General features: G+C 43.4%; 1 protein-coding gene across 1 annotated transcript in view; it reads right to left on the reverse strand.

The window, feature by feature from the left end:
- enpp1 (ectonucleotide pyrophosphatase/phosphodiesterase 1) overlaps positions 1-21,078 on the reverse strand; it is a gene marked incomplete at its 5' end in the record, with an annotated part of 381,118 nt that overhangs the window by 344,060 nt on the left and 15,980 nt on the right. Inside the window, 10 exons of the mRNA XM_032584724.1 lie at positions 14,101-14,188; positions 15,173-15,242; positions 16,720-16,847; positions 16,985-17,016; positions 17,110-17,241; positions 18,833-18,941; positions 19,029-19,101; positions 19,183-19,248; positions 19,347-19,456; positions 20,173-20,292. Coding sequence (XP_032440615.1) covers positions 14,101-14,188; positions 15,173-15,242; positions 16,720-16,847; positions 16,985-17,016; positions 17,110-17,241; positions 18,833-18,941; positions 19,029-19,101; positions 19,183-19,248; positions 19,347-19,456; positions 20,173-20,292 — 928 coding nt within the window. The remainder of the gene's footprint in view (positions 1-14,100; positions 14,189-15,172; positions 15,243-16,719; positions 16,848-16,984; positions 17,017-17,109; positions 17,242-18,832; positions 18,942-19,028; positions 19,102-19,182; positions 19,249-19,346; positions 19,457-20,172; positions 20,293-21,078) is intronic.

The following is a 21,078-nucleotide window of genomic DNA, read 5'->3' on the forward strand; positions in this document are numbered from 1 at the left end:
GACCAAACTTTCAGTGATTGATCGGCATCGGATGTCCTAAAATACCCTGTGGTGAAATGATGACATCACTTAAGCCACGCCCCCTGAGAACAGGAAGTGTCATGTTTTACTGTGAGCGGTCGCTCTCTTAGCCCTTTGACCTAATCAACATGAAACTGTGTCCAGACACAGAAGACATGTTGGTGTGTTGAGGATTCCAACCCTGACCGGCTTTGAGATAGCAGCTGGGCGTGGCGGCGTGGCGAAGTGACCTGTAACGCCGATGCCATACGTTTGCTTCTAGATTCCACATGTTTCGACCGAGCTGCACCAAACTTGGCTTGAGTGATGCTGGTGTGATACCTGAAAATTCTATGTCATCAGATTATGACGTCATCTAAGCCCCGCCCCCTCAGAACAGGAAGTGCTATTTTTTTCCTTGGAAACTTTCATCTATGGCTCTCTTGACCTAATCAAGGTGATTCTGTGTTGGATGACAGATAGGAAGTTGGTCTCGCTTGCTTTAAAGTGCCAAGAGTTTTCAATGGCGGCAACGCCGTTCGTATACGTTTGCCTCTACATTCCACATATTTTGACCGAGCTGCATCAAACTTGGCCTGAGTGATCCTGGAGGCTTGCCCGTCAATCCTACGTCATCACATTATGACGTCATCTAAGCCCCGCCCCCTCGGAACCGGAAGTGCCGTTTTTTCCTTGGAAAGCTCTGTTTATGGCTCTCTTGACCTAATCAAGGTGATTCTGTGTTGGATGACAGATAGGAAGTTGGTCTCGCTTGCTTTAAAGTGCCAAGAGTTTTCAATGGCGGCAACGCCGTTCGTATACGTTTGCCTCTACATTCCACATATTTTGACCGAGCTGCATCAAACTTGGCCTGAGTGATCCTGGAGGCTTGCCCGTCGATCCTACGTCATCACATTATGACGTCATCTAAGCCCCGCCCCCTCGGAACCGGAAGTGCCGTTTTTTTCCTTGGAAAGCTCCGTTTATGGCTCTCTTGACCTAATCAAGATGATTCGGATGATGAGCTCTGTCATTGCTCGCTGCTGGCTGAACCGTGTGGGCGTGGCCAAATGGCGAATATCAGTCCCTCGCCATATTCATACGTTTGGCTCTAATTCAAGCATGGATCATCCGATTGGCTCCAAACTGGATATGTATGACCTTTGTTCACCTCTAAAGAGCCCAACGGGATTGAGATGTAATTTGGCTCCACTGCGCCCCCTAAGTTAATACATCGGCTGTATCTCCTCGATGCATCGACCGATCTGCACCAGATTTTTTGACAGTCGTCGGGGAGCGCCGCCGAACGCATTCACGCGTGTCGCCCGGTGGACGGGCGGGGAAAATGCGCGACAGCTTCTGCGGCGGCTAGCGGGCGGCGGTGCTGGAAACTGCGGCGGAGCTTCTGCGGTGGGGAGTTGGCTGCGGCTCTGGAAATCGTGCGAGAGCTTCTGCGGTGGCTGGAACCCCCGCGGTGGCCAATAGGCCGGAGCGGCGCTTGCTGCGAGGGCCGCCCGAGGCTGCTTGCAGCTTTAATTATTAGGCCCGAGCAGCAAAGCGCTGCGAAGGCCTATTGTATCTGTACTGTTTATTATTATTATTCTTCCCACCTCTTCGTGTGCCTTTTTGGGGGCTTTATCATATTCAAAAACTCACCAAACTTGGCGGTCGCAACTAGAAAAATTAAAAATTTTGAATTTTAAGGTTGTTGCAAAAATCGCAAAAAAAATTGCTCAACGGCGGCAACTAGCAATTTTCTGTTAACACAATGGTATGAACGTACTTCATCGTAGAGACATGAAATTTGGCACACTTGTAGAGCTCACCAAAAGACTCAGAACTTACATTTAATGTTATTAGCCAACTATCACAGGAAGTCAGCCATTTTGTCTTGAACGTCCATTTTTTTCCTCGATTTTGACGTTTACAGCCTTCGTATTTGATCGAACTCCTCCTAGGGATTTCGATTGATCGACTTCAAACTCGGTCAGTCTGATCATAAGGCATGTTTGATTTAAAGTTATCAAATTGGTGAGTTTTGGAGCATGTTGAAGGGGGGTTAGCAGGGGTCAAAGTTCACCTACTCGCCATGAAACACGAAACTCTTATATTTCCTATATAAAAACACATAGAGGGACCAAACTTTCAGTGATTGATCGTCATCGGGTGCCCTACAATACCCTATGGTCAAATGATGACATCACTTAGGCCACGCCCCCTGAGAACAGGAAGTGTCATGTTTTACTGTGAACGGTCGCTATCTTAGCCCTTTGACCTAATCAACATGAAACTGTGTCCAGAGACAGAAGACATGTTGGTGTGTTGTGGATTCCAACCCCGACCGGCTGCGATGAAGCAGGTGGGCGTGGCGGCGTTGCGAACGCCGTCGAATTTCGTTTGGCTCTGAATTCCACAATTTCGGGCCCAGCTGCTCCAAACTCACTAGGATGGATCCTTATCCACCCACCGACAGGAATTCATAACAAAATTTGGTGGGCGTGGCCTAATTTCTCTATAGCGACCCCTAGAGTATTTTAAAATGAACAGCCCCAAGCCATGCTTTATCCTAGAATTACGAAACTTGGTACATATGTGTATCTTGTCAGGACGTACAAAAAAGTCTATTAGAGCCATGGTCGAAACCCAACAGGAAGTCGGCCATTTTGTATTGAAGGTCCATTTTGGACCTCGAGTTTGACGTTTACAGCCTTTGCATTTGATCGAACTCCTCCTAGGGATTTCGATTGATCGGCTTCAAACTCGGTCAGTCTGATCATAAGGCATGTCTGATTTAAAGTTATCAAATTGGTGACTGTATGAGCTTGCTGAAAGGGGGTTACCAGGGGTCAAAGTTCACCTACTCGCCATGAAACACGAAACTCTTATATTTCCTATACAAAAACACATAGAGGGATCAAACTTTCAGTGATTGATCGTCATCGGGTGCCCTACAATACCCTATGGTCAAATGATGACATCACTTAGGCCACGCCCCCTGAGAACAGGAAGTGTCATGTTTTACTGTGAACGGTCGCTATCTTAGCCCTTTGACCTCATCAATATGAAACTGTGTCCAGAGACAGAAGACATGTTGGTGTGTTGTGGATTCAAGCCCTGACCGGCTGCGATGAAGCAGCTGGGTGTGGCGGCGTGGCGAAGTGACCTGTAACGCCGATGCCATACGTTTGCTTCTAGATTCCACATGTTTCGACCGAGCTGCACCAAACTTGGCCTCAGTGATGCTGTTGTGATGCCTGACAATGCTATGTCATCATATTATGACGTCATCTAAGCCCCGCCCCCTCAGAATGAATTAGAGAGATCTTCTGTGTAATTACATAATAAACAGTACATGTTCGTCGTTTGTAGGGCAATGCTGCCCTCTGCTGGCCACTGAAATAGTTTCATTATTTCAGTAATTCGACACCAGAGGGCAGCATTGCCCTGCAGATGAAATTCTTCGATTTTGTAATACACAGGAAAAAATGAAAAATTGGTATTTCTAACACAAAAACTCACAGAGACTCCAAACTTTCAGTGATTGATCGTCATCAGGTGGCCTACAATACCATATGGTCAAATGATGACATCACGTAGGCCACGCCCCCTGAGAACAGGAAGTGTCATGTTTTACTGTGAACGGTCGCTATCTTAGCCCTTTGACCTAATCAATATTAAACTGTGTCCAGAGACAGAAGACATGTTGGTGTGTTGTGGATCCAAGCCCTGACCAGCTGCGATGAAGCAGCTGGGTGCGGCGGCGTGGCGAAGTGACCTGTAACGCCGATGCCATACGTTTGCTTCTAGATTCCACATGTTTCGACCGAGCTGCACCAAACTTGGCTTGAGTGATGCTGGTGTGATGCCTGAAAATTCTATGTCATCAGATTATGACGTCATCTAAGCCCCGCCCCCTCAGAACAGGAAGTGCTATTTTTTTCCTTGGAAACTTTCATCTATGGCTCTCTTGACCTAATCAAGGTGATTCTGTGTTGGATGACAGATAGGAAGTTGGTCTCGCTTGCTTTAAAGTGCCAAGAGTTTTCAATGGCGGCAACGCCGTTCGTATACGTTTGCCTCTCCATTCCACATATTTTGACCGAGCTGCATCAAACTTGGCCTGAGTGATCCTGGAGGCTTGCCCGTCGATCCTACGTCATCACATTATGACGTCATCTAAGCCCCGCCCCCTCGGAACCGGAAGTGCCGTTTTTTTCCTTGGAAAGCTCTGTTTATGGCTCTCTTGACCTAATCAAGATGATTCGGATGATAAGCTCTGTCAATGCTCGCTGCTGGCTGAACCGTGTGGGCGTGGCCAAATGGCGAATATCAGTCCCTCGCCATATGCATACGTTTGGCTCTAATTCACACATGGATCATCCGATTGGCGCCAAACTGGATATGTATGACCTTTGTTCACCTCTAAAGAGCCCGACGGGTTCGAGATGTAATTTGACTCCACTGCGCCCCCTAAGTTGATACATCGGCCGTATCTCCTCGACGCATCGACCGATCTGCGCCAGATTTTTTGACAGTCGTCGGGGAGCGCCGCCGAACGCATTCACGCCTGTCGCCCGGTGGACGGGCGGGGAAAATGCGCGACAGCTTCTGCGGCGGCTGGCGGGCGGCGGTGCTGGAAACTGCGGCGGAGCTTCTGCGATGGGGAGCGGGCTGCGGCTCTGGAAAACGTGCGAGAGCTTCTGCGGTGGCCGGAACCCCCGCGGTGGCCAATAGGCCGGAGCGGCGCTTGCTGCGAGGGCCGCCCGAGGCTGCTTGCAGCTTTAATTCTTATTATTCTTCCACCCAAATGAATTGCCTTTTTGGGGGCTTTATCATATTCAAAAACTCACCAAACTTGGCGGTCGCGACTAGAAAAATTCAAAATTTTGAATTTTAAGGTTGTCGCAAAAATCGCAAAAAAAATTGCTCAACGGCGGCAACTAGCAATTTTCTGTTGACACAATGGTATGAACGTACTTCATCGTAGAGACATGAAATTTGGTACACTTGTAGAGCTCACCAAAAGACTCAGAACTTACATTTAATGTTATTAGCCAACTATCACAGGAAGTCGGCCATTTTGTATTGAACGTCCATTTTTTTCCTCGATTTTGACGTTTACAGCGTTCGTATTTGATCGAACTCCTCCTAGGGATTTCGATTGATCGACTTCAAACTCGGTCAGTCTGATCATAAGGCATGTTTGATTTAAAGTTATCAAATTGGTGAGTTTTGGAGTATGTTGAAGCGGGGTTAGCAGGGGTCAAAGTTCACCTACTCGCCATGAAACACGAAACTCTTATATTTCCTATAAAAAAACACATAGAGGGACCAAACTTTCAGTGATTGATCGGCATCGGATGTCCTAAAATACCCTGTGGTGAAATGATGACATCACTTAAGCCACGCCCCCTGAGAACAGGAAGTGTCATGTTTTACTGTGAGCGGTCGCTCTCTTAGCCCTTTGACCTAATCAACATGAAACTGTGTCCAGACACAGAAGACATGTTGGTGTGTTGAGGATTCCAACCCTGACCGGCTTTGAGATAGCAGCTGGGCGTGGCGGCGTGGCGAAGTGACCTGTAACGCCGATGCCATACGTTTGCTTCTAGATTCCACATGTTTCGACCGAGCTGCACCAAACTTGGCTTGAGTGATGCTGGTGTGATACCTGAAAATTCTATGTCATCAGATTATGACGTCATCTAAGCCCCGCCCCCTCAGAACAGGAAGTGCTATTTTTTTCCTTGGAAACTTTCATCTATGGCTCTCTTGACCTAATCAAGGTGATTCTGTGTTGGATGACAGATAGGAAGTTGGTCTCGCTTGCTTTAAAGTGCCAAGAGTTTTCAATGGCGGCAACGCCGTTCGTATACGTTTGCCTCTACATTCCACATATTTTGACCGAGCTGCATCAAACTTGGCCTGAGTGATCCTGGAGGCTTGCCCGTCGATCCTACGTCATCATATTATGACGTAATCTAAGCCCCGCCCCCCCGGAACAGGAAGTGCCGTTTTTTTCCTTGGAAAGCTCTGTTTATGGCTCTCTTGACCTAATCAAGTTGATTCTGTGTTGGATGACAGATAGGAAGTTGGTCTCGCTTGCTTTAAAGTGCCAAGAGTTTTCAATGGCGGCAACGCCGTTCGTATACGTTTGCCTCTACATTCCACATATTTTGACCGAGCTGCATCAAACTTGGCCTGAGTGATCCTGGAGGCTTGCCCGTCGATCCTACGTCATCACATTATGACGTCATCTAAGCCCCGCCCCCTCGGAACCGGAAGTGCCGTTTTTTTTCCTTGGAAAGCTCCGTTTATGGCTCTCTTGACCTAATCAAGGTGATTCTGTGTTGGATGACAGATAGGAAGTTGGTCTCGCTTGCTTTAAAGTGCCAAGAGTTTTCAATGGCGGCAACGCCGTTCGTATACGTTTGCCTCTACATTCCACATATTTTGACCGAGCTGCATCAAACTTGGCCTGAGTGATCCTGGAGGCTTGCCCGTCGATCCTACGTCATCACATTATGACGTCATCTAAGCCCCGCCCCCTCAGAACAGGAAGTGCCGTTTTTTTACTTGGAAAGCTCCGTTTATGGCTCTCTTGACCTAATCAAGATGATTCGGATGATAAACTCTGTCAATGCTCGCTGCTGGCTGAACCGTGTGGGCGTGGCCAAACGGCGAATATCAGTCCCTCGCCATATGCATACGTTTGGCTCTTATTCAGGCATGGATCATCCGATTGGCGCCAAACTGGATATGTATGACCTTTGTTCACCTCTAAAGAGCCCAACGGGTTTGAAATGTAATTTGGCTCCACTGCGCCCCCTAAGTTAATACATGGGCTGTATCTCCTCGACGCATCGACCGATCTGCGCCAGATTTTTCGACAGTCGTCGGGGAGCGCCGCCGAACGCATTCACGCCTGTCGCCCGGTGGACAGGCGGGGAAAACGCGCGACAGCTTCTGCGGCGGCTAGCGGGCGGCGATGCTGGAAACTGCGGCAGAGCTTCCGCGGTGGGGAGCGGGCTGCGGCTCTGGAAAACGCGCGAGAGCTTCTGCACTGGCCGGAACCCCCGCGGTGGCCAATAGGCCGGAGCGGCGCTTGCTGCGAGGGCCGCCCGAGGCTGCTTGCAGCTTTAATTATTATTATTCTTATTATTCTTCCACCCAAATGAATTGCCTTTTTGGGGGCTTTATCATATTCAAAAACTCACCAAACTTGGCGGTCGCGACTAGAAAAATTCAAAATTTTGAATTTTAAGGTTGTCGCAAAAATCGCAAAAACAATTGCTCAACGGCGGCAACTAGCAATTTTCTGTTGACACAATGGTATGAACGTACTTCATCGTAGAGACATGAAATTTGGTACACTTGTAGAGCTCACCAAAAGACTCAGAACTTACATTTAATGTTATTAGCCAACTATCACAGGAAGTCGGCCATTTTGTATTGAACGTCCATTTTTTTCCTCGATTTTGACGTTTACAGCCTTCGTATTTGATCGAACTCCTCCTAGGGATTTCGATTGATCGACTTCAAACTCGGTCAGTCTGATCATAAGGCATGTTTGATTTAAAGTTATCAAATTGGTGAGTTTTGGAGTATGTTGAAGGGGGGTTAGCAGGGGTCAAAGTTCACCTACTCGCCATGAAACACGAAACTCTTATATTTCCTATAAAAAAACACATAGAGGGACCAAACTTTCAGTGATTGATCGGCATCGGATGTCCTAAAATACCCTGTGGTGAAATGATGACATCACTTAAGCCACGCCCCCTGAGAACAGGAAGTGTCATGTTTTACTGTGAGCGGTCGCTCTCTTAGCCCTTTGACCTAATCAACATGAAACTGTGTCCAGAGACAGAAGACATGTTGGTGTGTTGAGGATTCCAACCCTGACCGGCTTTGACATAGCAGGTGGGCGTGGCGGCGTGGCGAAGTGACCTGTAACGCCGTTGCCATACGTTTGGCTCTGAATTCCACAATTTCGGGCCCAGCTGCTCCAAACTCACTAGGATGGATCCTTATCCACCCCCCGACAAGAATTCATAACAAAATTTGGTGGGCGTGGCCTAATTTCTCTATAGCGACCCCTAGAGTATTTTAAATGAACAGCCCCAAGCCATGCTTAAACCTAGAATTACGAAACTTGGTACACATGTGTATCTTGTCGGGACGTACAAAAAAGTCTCTTAGAGCCATGCTCTAAACCCAACAGGAAGTCGGCCATTTTAGATTGAATTTCATTTGACCTCGATTTTGACGTTCACAGCATTCGTATTTGATCGAACTCCTCCTAGGGATTTCGATTGATCGGCTTCAAACTCGGTCAGTCTGATCATAAGGCATGTCTGATTCAAAGTTATCAAATTGGTGACTGTATGAGCTTGCTGAAGGGGGGTTACCAGGGGTCAAAGTTCACCTACTCGCCATGAAACACGAAACTCTTATATATCCTGCACAGAAACTCACAGAGACACCAAATTTTCAGTTATTGATCAACAATAGGTGTCCTAAAATACCCTGTGGTGAAATTATGACATCGCTTAGGCCACGCCCCCTGAGAACAGGAAGTGTCATGTTTTACTGTGAACGGTCGCTATCTTAGCCCTTTGACCTAATCAACATGAAACTGTGTCCAGAGACAGAAGACATGTTGGTGTGTTGTGGATTCAAGCCCTGACCGGCTGCGATGAAGCAGCTGGGTGTGGCGGCGTGGCGAAGTGACCTGTAACGCCGATGCCATACGTTTGCTTCTAGATTCCACATGTTTCGACCGAGCTGCACCAAACTTGGCCTCAGTGATGCTGTTGTGATGCCTGACAATGCTATGTCATCATATTATGACGTCATCTAAGCCCCGCCCCCTCAGAATGAATTAGAAAGATCTTCTGTGTAATTACATAATAAACAGTACATGTTCGTCGTTTGTAGGGCAATGCTGCCCTCTGCTGGCCACTGAAATAGTTTCATTATTTCAGTAATTCGACACCAGAGGGCAGCATTGCCCTGCAGATGAAATTCTTCGATTTTGTAATACACAGGAAAAAATGAAAAATTGGTATTTCTAACACAAAAACTCACAGAGACTCCAAACTTTCAGTGATTGATCGTCATCAGGTGTCCTACAATACCATATGGTCAAATGATGACATCACGTAGGCCACGCCCCCTGAGAACAGGAAGTGTCATGTTTTACTGTGAACGGTCGCTCTCTTAGCCCTTTGACCTAATCAACATGAACCTGTGTCCAGAGACAGAAGACATGGTGGTGTGTTGAGGTTTCCAACCCCGACCGGCTTTGAGATAGCAGCTGGGCGTGGCGGCGTGGCGAAGTGACCTGTAACGCCGATGCCATACTTTTGCTTCTAGATTCCACATGTTTCGACCGAGCTGCACCAAACTTGGCTTGAGTGATGCTGGTGTGATGTCTGAAAATTCTATGTCATCAGATTATGACGTCATCTAAGCCCCGCCCCCTCAGAACAGGAAGTGCTATTTTTTTCCTTGGAAACTTTCATCTATGGCTCTCTTGACCTAATCAAGGTGATTCTGTGTTGGATGACAGATAGGAAGTTGATCTCGCTTGCTTTAAATTGCCAAGAGTTTTCTATAGCGGCAACGCCGTTCGTATACGTTTGCCTCTACATTCCACATATTTTGACCGAGCTGCATCAAACTTGGCCTGAGTGATCCTGGAGGCTTGCCCGTCAATCCTACGTCATCACATTATGACGTCATCTAATCCCCGCCCCCTCGGAACAGGAAGTGCCATTTTTTTCCTTGGAAAGCTCTGTTTATGGCTCTCTTGACCTAATCAAGATGATTCGGATGATAAACTCTGTCAATGCTCGCTGCTGGCTGAACCGTGTGGGCGTGGCCAAATGGCGAACATCAGTCCCTCGCCATATGCATACGTTTGGCTCTAAATCACACACGGATCATCCGATTGGCGCCAAACTGGATATGTATGATCTTTGTTCACCTCTAAAGAGCCCAACGAGTTTGAGATGTAATTTGGCTCCACTGCGCCCCCTAAGTTAATACATCGGCTGTGTCTCCTCGAGGCATCGACCGATCTGCGCCAGATTTTTTGACAGTGGTCGGGGAGCGCTGCCGAACGCATTCACGCATGTCGCCTGGTGGACGGGCGTGGAAAATGCGCGACAGCCTCTGCGGTGGCTAGCGGGCGGCGGTGCTGGAAACTGCGGCAGAGCTTCTGCGGTGGGGAGCGGGCTGCGGCTCTGGAAACCGCGCGAGAGCTTCTGCGGTGGCCGGAACCCCCGCGGTGGCCAATAGGCCGGAGCGGCGCTTGCTGCGAGGGCCGCCCGAGGCTGCTCGCAGCTTTAATTATTATTATTCTTCCCACCTCTTCGTGTGCCTTTTTGGGGGCTTTATCATATTCAAAAACTCACCAAACTTGGCGGTCGCAACTAGAAAAATTAAAAATTTTGAATTTTAAGGTTGTTGCAAAAATCGCAAAAAAAATTGCTCAACGGCGGCAACTAGCAATTTTCTGTTAACACAATGGTATGAACGTACTTCATCGTAGAGACATGAAATTTGGCACACTTGTAGAGCTCACCAAAAGACTCAGAACTTACATTTAATGTTATTAGCCAACTATCACAGGAAGTCAGCCATTTTGTCTTGAACGTCCATTTTTTTCCTCGATTTTGACGTTTACAGCCTTCGTATTTGATCGAACTCCTCCTAGGGATTTCGATTGATCGACTTCAAACTCGGTCAGTCTGATCATAAGGCATGTTTGATTTAAAGTTATCAAATTGGTGAGTTTTGGAGCATGTTGAAGGGGGGTTAGCAGGGGTCAAAGTTCACCTACTCGCCATGAAACACGAAACTCTTATATTTCCTATATAAAAACACATAGAGGGACCAAACTTTCAGTGATTGATCGTCATCGGGTGCCCTACAATACCCTATGGTCAAATGATGACATCACTTAGGCCACGCCCCCTGAGAACAGGAAGTGTCATGTTTTACTGTGAACGGTCGCTATCTTAGCCCTTTGACCTAATCAACATGAAACTGTGTCCAGAGACAGAAGACATGTTGGTGTGTTGTGGATTCCAACCCCGACCGGCTGCGATGAAGCAGGTGGGCGTGGCGGCGTTGCGAACGCCGTCGAATTTCGTTTGGCTCTGAATTCCACAATTTCGGGCCCAGCTGCTCCAAACTCACTAGGATGGATCCTTATCCACCCACCGACAGGAATTCATAACAAAATTTGGTGGGCGTGGCCTAATTTCTCTATAGCGACCCCTAGAGTATTTTAAATGAACAGCCCCAAGCCATGCTTTATCCTAGAATTACGAAACTTGGTACATATGTGTATCTTGTCAGGACGTACAAAAAAGTCTATTAGAGCCATGGTCGAAACCCAACAGGAAGTCGGCCATTTTGTATTGAAGGTCCATTTTGGACCTCGAGTTTGACGTTTACAGCCTTTGCATTTGATCGAACTCCTCCTAGGGATTTCGATTGATCGGCTTCAAACTCGGTCAGTCTGATCATAAGGCATGTCTGATTTAAAGTTATCAAATTGGTGACTGTATGAGCTTGCTGAAAGGGGGTTACCAGGGGTCAAAGTTCACCTACTCGCCATGAAACACGAAACTCTTATATTTCCTATACAAAAACACATAGAGGGATCAAACTTTCAGTGATTGATCGTCATCGGGTGCCCTACAATACCCTATGGTCAAATGATGACATCACTTAGGCCACGCCCCCTGAGAACAGGAAGTGTCATGTTTTACTGTGAACGGTCGCTATCTTAGCCCTTTGACCTCATCAATATGAAACTGTGTCCAGAGACAGAAGACATGTTGGTGTGTTGTGGATTCAAGCCCTGACCGGCTGCGATGAAGCAGCTGGGTGTGGCGGCGTGGCGAAGTGACCTGTAACGCCGATGCCATACGTTTGCTTCTAGATTCCACATGTTTCGACCGAGCTGCACCAAACTTGGCCTCAGTGATGCTGTTGTGATGCCTGACAATGCTATGTCATCATATTATGACGTCATCTAAGCCCCGCCCCCTCAAAATGAATTAGAGAGATCTTCTGTGTAATTACATAATAAACAGTACATGTTCGTCGTTTGTAGGGCAATGCTGCCCTCTGCTGGCCACTGAAATAGTTTCATTATTTCAGTAATTCGACACCAGAGGGCAGCATTGCCCTGCAGATGAAATTCTTCGATTTTGTAATACACAGGAAAAAATGAAAAATTGGTATTTCTAACACAAAAACTCACAGAGACTCCAAACTTTCAGTGATTGATCGTCATCAGGTGGCCTACAATACCATATGGTCAAATGATGACATCACTTAAGCCACGCCCCCTGAGAACAGGAAGTGTCATGTTTTACTGTGAGCGGTCGCTCTCTTAGCCCTTTGACCTAATCAACATGAAACTGTGTCCAGACACAGAAGACATGTTGGTGTGTTGAGGATTCCAACCCTGACCGGCTTTGAGATAGCAGCTGGGCGTGGCGGCGTGGCGAAGTGACCTGTAACGCCGATGCCATACGTTTGCTTCTAGATTCCACATGTTTCGACCGAGCTGCACCAAACTTGGCTTGAGTGATGCTGGTGTGATACCTGAAAATTCTATGTCATCAGATTATGACGTCATCTAAGCCCCGCCCCCTCAGAACAGGAAGTGCTATTTTTTTCCTTGGAAACTTTCATCTATGGCTCTCTTGACCTAATCAAGGTGATTCTGTGTTGGATGACAGATAGGAAGTTGGTCTCGCTTGCTTTAAAGTGCCAAGAGTTTTCAATGGCGGCAACGCCGTTCGTATACGTTTGCCTCTACATTCCACATATTTTGACCGAGCTGCATCAAACTTGGCCTGAGTGATCCTGGAGGCTTGCCCGTCAATCCTACGTCATCACATTATGACGTCATCTAAGCCCCGCCCCCTCGGAACCGGAAGTGCCGTTTTTTTCCTTGGAAAGCTCTGTTTATGGCTCTCTTGACCTAATCAAGGTGATTCTGTGTTGGATGACAGATAGGAAGTTGGTCTCGCTTGCTTTAAAGTGCCAAGAGTTTTCAATGGCGGCAACGCCGTTCGTATACGTTTGCCTCTACATTCCACATATTTTGACCGAGCTGCATCAAACTTGGCCTGAGTGATCCTGGAGGCTTGCCCGTCGATCCTACGTCATCACATTATGACGTCATCTAAGCCCCGCCCCCTCGGAACCGGAAGTGCCGGTTTTTTCCTTGGAAAGCTCCGTTTATGGCTCTCTTGACCTAATCAAGATGATTCGGATGATGAGCTCTGTCATTGCTCGCTGCTGGCTGAACCGTGTGGGCGTGACCAAATGGCGAATATCAGTCCCTCGCCATATTCATACGTTTGGCTCTAATTCAAGCATGGATCATCCGATTGGCTCCAAACTGGATATGTATGACCTTTGTTCACCTCTAAAGAGCCCAACGGGATTGAGATGTAATTTGGCTCCACTGCGCCCCCTAAGTTAATACATCGGCTGTATCTCCTCGACGCATCGACCGATCTGCACCAGATTTTTTGACAGTCGTCAGGGAGCGCCGCCGAACGCATTCACGCGTGTCGCCCGGTGGACGGGCATGGAAAATGCGCGACAGCTTCTGCGGTGGCTAGCGGGCGGCGGTGCTGGAAACTGCGGCAGAGCTTCTGCGGTGGGGAGTTGGCTGCGGCTCTGGAAATCGTGCGAGAGCTTCTGCGGTGGCTGGAACCCCCGCGGTGGCCAATAGGCCGGAGCGGCGCTTGCTGCGAGGGCCGCCCGAGGCTGCTTGCAGCTTTAATTCGTTTTATAATGTAGTTTGAGCTAAATTAGCTTTTGTACGCTTTTTCTGTTTATGCTGGTAATGTTCTTGACCAGAATTGTCTTCCAAAAGATAATTTTATTTTCCAAATAAAATAAAATATTCTCCAATGGAGCTTGACTTGAGTCTGTCACGTCAAGCTTCATTACTAAAACTCAAGATTAATTTTTTTTTATCGCAATAGTTCACCAAAACATCAAGAAACATAAATGATTTACAGCAAGAAGAGAAAAAAATTAACTCAAACAGCCACTTACCACACATGAGGTTATATAATTCAATGTTTTCAAATGTTGGCGCAACGTATTTAGTTTTAAATCCAGGACCATATCCAATGAAGATTGCCTAAAAGATAAAAAGAAACATAAAACATCTTCATTAATTTCTTTTCATGCAGGTTAAAACCTGTACACATGATGAAGTAAACTAAGCTAAGCTTTCAAGCAACAACGCCTACCAGTTTGTGTACTGTGTACTATTCAGCCCCTCTGTTAACATCAAGACGTCAAACATTTGATTCACTTATTTAGTTCATGGGTAAATATTTAAAGAGAAGTCAAGCTCTGAATTGACCTAAACCTAAACTGTTTTCTATACTGAATTTCCACCTCGCGGGACAATAAAGACTGTTTTTATTCTATTCTACACTAACGGAGAGGAAGAAATAATTTTGGTTTTCACTAAATAAGTAACCAACTAAGTACTCTAAGTCAAATTCTAGCAAATGACAAATTAATCTAGACAATTCAGAGAAACTGTGATGACTAAGATTAATTACAGTGGTATTAAGTTTAAATCTTTCTGTATATAAGTTGAGAGAAACTTCTCATACTATTGCGCAATTATTGTAATTGGCTTAATTCTCGGATAATCTCAGTTCTCCGCACTACTTAAGGGCTCTGTAGAGGTTTGTCCAAATATTTCTTCTCCTGTCTATTGGTTTGTGGGTTTCTGCAAAAGAACCAAAAGTGGTTCATGATCTCATTTTATTGTTTTCAAACAGTAACATGAAAACAAAAATACTTGTGGGGACTACTTATTTAAGAACAAGCATGTTGAATTACTAAATAAACAAATTACTTGTTTTTAAAGTCCCTCTAATTCGACACAGAAGCTTTTTTAAGATCACAGTTTTATTCCCTCAATATTTCAAGTCTCAAATACCCAGAGGTTAATATTCTGATTATAGAAAACCTTTTGTTTTTTAATTTTTTTTCTCCTATATCAACAGCTAAATATAAGAAGTTCCTGTTTTCTTCAAACTTAAAAAACGACATGATACAAAATGTCTTGTCTCTAGCAAGCTCACACATCCTTCCTTCCTCTGACCTGCATGTTGGTGAAGAGATTGTCTGAGCCATGGAAACCACCGGTGCAATACTTGACTTCGTTTTTGTTACTGAGGAGAAAGCATTTGAACAGGAAAAGCAAAATTAGAAGAAATAGTGGAACATATTAAACATCTTCTACTGCAGTTGTGGATATTAAGGAGAAGCTTCTTGACTCTGTCAAGTCAGTAGCTTTATTTATCCAGCTTGAAGCAATTTACCACAATTATAGGGTTGGTGCAAATCAAAGGATTTTGTGCTATTCCTTCCCAACATGCTTCATTCATCACACATGGTTAATGCCATTAGTTACTGTAAAAAATTTATGACTACAGTTTATCCATCATGTGACGTGTCACCTACTCTACATGCCATTTAGAAAAAAAACCCAGCTTCTTCATTACAAAAAATGTGCTCTGATGTAAACCTTTTGGAATATTCTATAAGAAAAAAAAACTTTTTAAGCACAAGTTATAAGAAGTAATAGATAAAAGTTACATACATTTTTCATCTTTCTGAACTTTGTACTTTCTGAACACAAAGTAAGCGTTGGCTTTTTGAACTACCAGTGTTCCTTAAGTATAACAAATTTTGCTGGATGATAAAGTGTAATAGAAGTTATTGCGATAAACAATAATTTTGTTGTTTTCAAACCATTTTGAAGTAAAAATAACGGCAATGGCAAAACAATAATACAAGAACGCATTCTCAAAGATCAATAAACTTTAAATTCTAATGATCTGGAAGACATTTTAAATATCCAAAATAAATAAACATAACAACAAATAAACTGATTTTTGAGACTTTGTAAACAAAATTTTCCTTCAAAAAAAGGGCTAGTTGAAAAAAGCACCAAACTGAAGACTTTTATCATCCAGTTTTAAGTAGAAAGAGAGAAAAAAATAGATAAATGATAAATCATGCTGATGGAAATTTGTTTTAAATTATCATGTGATTAATTGATTACTGTGATAGACCTTGGGATTATAAATCCTTTTGGCCTCATAGCGTCCAAAAAACATGTCATATTATTCTTACATTATAATAAAACTAAAATTATAGCGATAACATAAACTACTACTTAATTTACCAGTTTCTATGTTTTCATTTTCTGTGTATGAAGATGAAAATAATATAAAATATATATAACTGCAATAATCAAGATGTCAGTAGAACAAAGGATTGTTGCTCAAAAGTTATTAGATCATTTTCTATAAAATGAAAATGATTATTTTATGAGAGATTGATGGTTTTTATTTTTTTCTCCATCTTTATGCTCCAGTGACTTTTTTTTGGTTTTGCCGTGTTGTGTCACATATATTACACAAATACTTATAACCGCAAATTGTGGTATTTATCATTTCAGACCTTTCTAAATCGTCCCAAAATCAAAATCCCCTCATAACATAAAATAAAAACACACCCAAACTAGACAGACTTTGTTGCTTAACTAAGCCATATTATTGGACTGGAGCAGATTTTACCCACTAATGTGGTCCAGTTTATGCAAACCGTTGTGCGAAAGGAGATTATGATCTGATTACTTACAGCGCTGCCTGCCAGCCCTGCTTCATGTACAAGTGACCCCTCTCTATGCGCTTGCTGTAGGCAAAGTGCATCCTTTTGGGGAGGTTTTCTTTGAGGTACGGCCTCATTGGCTGGTCAGGAACCCTGCACTTCAGAATGCACACAGACGGAGAGGATCAACACATAGCAGAGAGAGGATGGGGCTGTTTGTCATGAAGCCACACAAGCACATGATTTTTCATTCTTCTTAACAACACAAAAGTCACGCTTGGAATATTTGGCATACCGACAGGTTCTTTATCAGGCCCTCATAGTCAACTGCAGAAATAAACAGTAAGGGAAAGTCAGGCTCTCTGATTTCAAGCAAACTAAGACCAAAAGATTGTTAAATCTGCGGGGACAGGAACTCACAGGAGAAGTAGTCCTGTGGGAGGCGCTTTGGTCGGATGCGAGCTGCTGGGCCTTGGATGACCGTGAAGTTAGATGTGTCTTGCTGGTATGTCGACACATAGGATGCCCTTTGACAGGAAGCCTCCTCCATTCCTGTTGAAGTAAAGGCTTTGTATGAATGTTAGCCATAAAAATACTTTTCAGAGAAATAAATAATAATAGATTACAAGTGTATTATTCCTTTAACTACTGGTATTGCTATGGTGCTGTGGTGCAATTACAAGACCTTCAATCTGCAGATGTAAAGCCTTAATAACTTTGGCAAGAAGTAATAAAGAACCTGCATATAATTGCAGGTCTTAGCTGTTTTTCCATTTTTGCAAAAAATAGCCATAAAATAATTAACATTTCTACCATTAGGTTGGTAACTAAGTACTTTTTAGAAGCAGAATCAACTTTATGGACCAAGATTGTGTTCCCAAGAAAGAATTTTGGCAATTACATTATTCTGACATTAGGTGTACATATATAAACTTTACAGAAAATACTAAAAAAGGATTTTCTACAGCATCTTCCACAAATAGCAACAGTCCATAGAAAAAAAATCTGTTAATTTTATTGCAAAAATGTTACTTTCTTTCTTTATTTTAAAACCTGAAAATAGAAATTAAGGATGTTTCCTTATACAAGGACAAAAAAGTAGCTGTTTGTTACAGGATGTTTTGTCAAATTGATAAAGAAATAAACTGACCTTGAACTAGTTAATGGACAGATGAAGACAATACAGCAACATTGTTGTGTTTTATTTTTTTAAAGTTTCAAATTCTGCCTGCCATGGGATGTGACAAAACACTCAAGTTCACAATTACTGAAAGTAACCTCAGTTTAAAACTGTTAAAAATTTTAACTAATTCCTTTGGTCTGTAAACAGAGTAAAACTTTTACACAGTGGTACATTACCTCTGCTCATGATTAAATAATTAATGAGCACTCATGGCAGGAAGTTAAGAAAAAGTCTGTAAAACACTATTAATTATTTTTATCTAAGAGACAATGTAACTGTTTAAAATTATGTCAGCAGATTAAAGCATTTCTAAAACAAAAACTCAGAAATCAGCCACAAATCTGTAGATATTTAAAGCAGGGTAAAAATCTAAAAATCATTATAAGCTCACATTTAACTACAGCAAATTAGATACTGACTTGATACAAAGATCTTTATAGATCCCCACAAAAACAATCACTTTAAGACTTTCAGAAGTGATGTGTAAGCTTATATTTTCAGCTCAACATCTGTCAACACTATTTTGGGTGGGACATGAGAACCCTGCTGCGTGTGTCTTGTTTTCTGTGTTTCATGACAAACTGTAAACTAATAACTACTACCATGCATAAAATTTTTTATCTTTTCTTAGAAGAAAACTCTTTGATGGGAATTGCTGGGCATCGCCCTGGCCACGCATTCATAGAAACATTGATCTCTGCTGTGTAATTACAGGGCTAGACATATGGTCTCCAGATACTCATAGAAATGCTTCTCTCAAAAATATCCTCCTTGTGTGATAGGGATAACTGATTTTTCATCCTGTAGTCAGTGGAGTCTCTTCTCAGTCATGCAACTCCTGTATTTTCCGTCTTTATTGGAGTCATGTGTCTGTATTTTTAACACCACCTCTATGTTTATTCTAATTTTCTGATTATATTTCTTTTAAGTTATGTCTTTTGAACAGAACAACAACCTCACCATGATCAGATACGATCATTAAGTTGACACACTGGTGAAGATCTCTTGTAAAAAGTCCATCCATGAGATCGCCCAGAATTGTGTCAACCTTCTCCAAAGCAGCAATCACCTGGAGGAACAACAGAAAGCTGTAAGCACTATGGTTCAATACAATGGCAATAAGAACAAGCCTAAGGCAGTAACAGTTTTAACTCACCTGTGAACTTTTTGGGCCATAAGAATGTCCTGTGCTGTCCGGTTCGTCCAGGTACAAGGTGTAAAAGTCAGGTCTAAAACCAGAAACAGAATAATGAAACAGGATTTGTGCTTTTCCATGAGAGTTTTAGTGGTTAACATAGAATAAGCAGCACCTTTCTTGCTCAGGTAAACTCAGCCACTCGAACACAGTTTCCAATCTGTTCTCAAACTTAATGTTCCTGCACACAAAAAGTTTGTAAAGGAGCCATTACAAAAACATCTTATACACTGAAGGTTAACTCAACGACATATTTATTACCATCAGGTTCATCTTTACCTATCATACATCTTGTAGAAATTTGGGTATGATCCATTAATAGCGACATCAGAACCTGGCCAGAAAAAAGTGGCTGCTTTTAGTTTTTGATGCATTGCGGTGAGCCACACCTGAATAAGGAAAAGAAAGAAAAAAGAAAATAGTGCAGCGTTTTTGATGACGGCAGAGAAAATGGACAAAAACAAGAGGCATGGGATCTTTTTTTGAGTCAGTTAGAAGAAGTTTTATCTCTCCATTCTTTGAAAAATCAGTTTCAATCTGTGGGTAGAATGGCTCTGTGACACATTAATACTCTAAACATATTGTGGCATATAGGATTTGTAGTATTGGTTTGGTAGTCTTTACTGAAAGACACTGCTATGCACGGCGATCATTGTTCCCCTTTTGGAAAGTCATGCAGCTGCTGCACATAAGACAGTGAGGCGGAGCAGCTCGTCACACAAAAGAGGATTGAGAACTACGAGGCCTCAAGTTTAAGTAAGAATTACAAAGTGCTTAAGTATGCACAACTATCACAAGCCAACATTTAACTTGAGCTGATTCCAAAATTTCAACAGGAACGTTGCAACTTTGAGGGCCAATTACAGTACGATGAGTACTCAGTCTTACGCAAGTCGGGATATCCTTTTTTATGAATCACAGCAGATTTTGAATAAGACCAGGGAGGGTAAACCATGAGCAACTCAGAGACATTCAGATATTACAGTAAAATGCAGCAAATGTATTGCTCAAATCTGCTTTGTGATCTTTTATTTTGATAAGACAACACTTTCATTCCTAAAAGAACTACAGGATTGAAATTCGACCTTTGTACACAGATACTCACCGGTTCTCCCTGGTACCAATATGAGTTGAATTTCTCCTCTGTTTTTAAGCTGAAAAAGGTGTTTCGGGTCACATCATACATCTTGTTGTCTACGATCCCATGATTCTCGGGATAAAGACCCTGCAGGAGTGGGAGATCAAATAAACACACAGTCGCTCTGAGCTGTTTTGATACAGTAGCTGCAGGGGTTTGACTCCTGTTTCTCTGAAAATAAAAAGCTCCAAACACGATGAAGGCCTTTGCGGTCCTATATAGGTCCTTAAAATGTGTTTTTAATCCCCCCTAATATGCATTTCATGTTAATAATTGTGCCTCCTGTATTCTGCATTGTATTTTCTGGGAGTCACATCTTGGCAGACTGGACCCCAGACAAAGAATTACTGGAAATACTAAAGAGTTTACTTTAATGGTGGGGTCTGTTTATGAAAAACAGAGATGGAATCCATTTTAAAAAGCTCTCAGTTGATTGTTTTTTTCCATGCACATGTAAGCTATTATGCCTCGATCGAGCAATGACTTCCTAACTCTGCTGGAAGAGAAAACCTTGAAGCACACATTAATAAAGCGATTAACAGCGGATTAACAGTGCAAAGCATTTAAAACATTTACAGTTATGTCCTTTAGAGCCAAAACTAGAGAGGACCAACTCATCTAATACTAGATTATCCTTACATAAACTTAAAAATACATACATATAAAAAAAACTGTGCACCTTTTGATTTAATTACAGCATTCAGTCTTCTTTGATAGGAGTTTATAAGCAACCCCCCTACAACTTGGTTTAGCAAAGCTGCAGCACATGTACTGCTATCAAAATGCTATTTTTGTCATCTCTTGAGTGATACTTTTGAACAAAGAGACAATTTTGATTCTTAGTTACCTCTTTGTAACTTCAGGCTTCAGCTA

The sequence above is a fragment of the Xiphophorus hellerii genome, chromosome 15 (genome assembly GCF_003331165.1).
Source record: "Xiphophorus hellerii strain 12219 chromosome 15, Xiphophorus_hellerii-4.1, whole genome shotgun sequence".
NCBI lineage: Eukaryota > Metazoa > Chordata > Actinopteri > Cyprinodontiformes > Poeciliidae > Xiphophorus > Xiphophorus hellerii.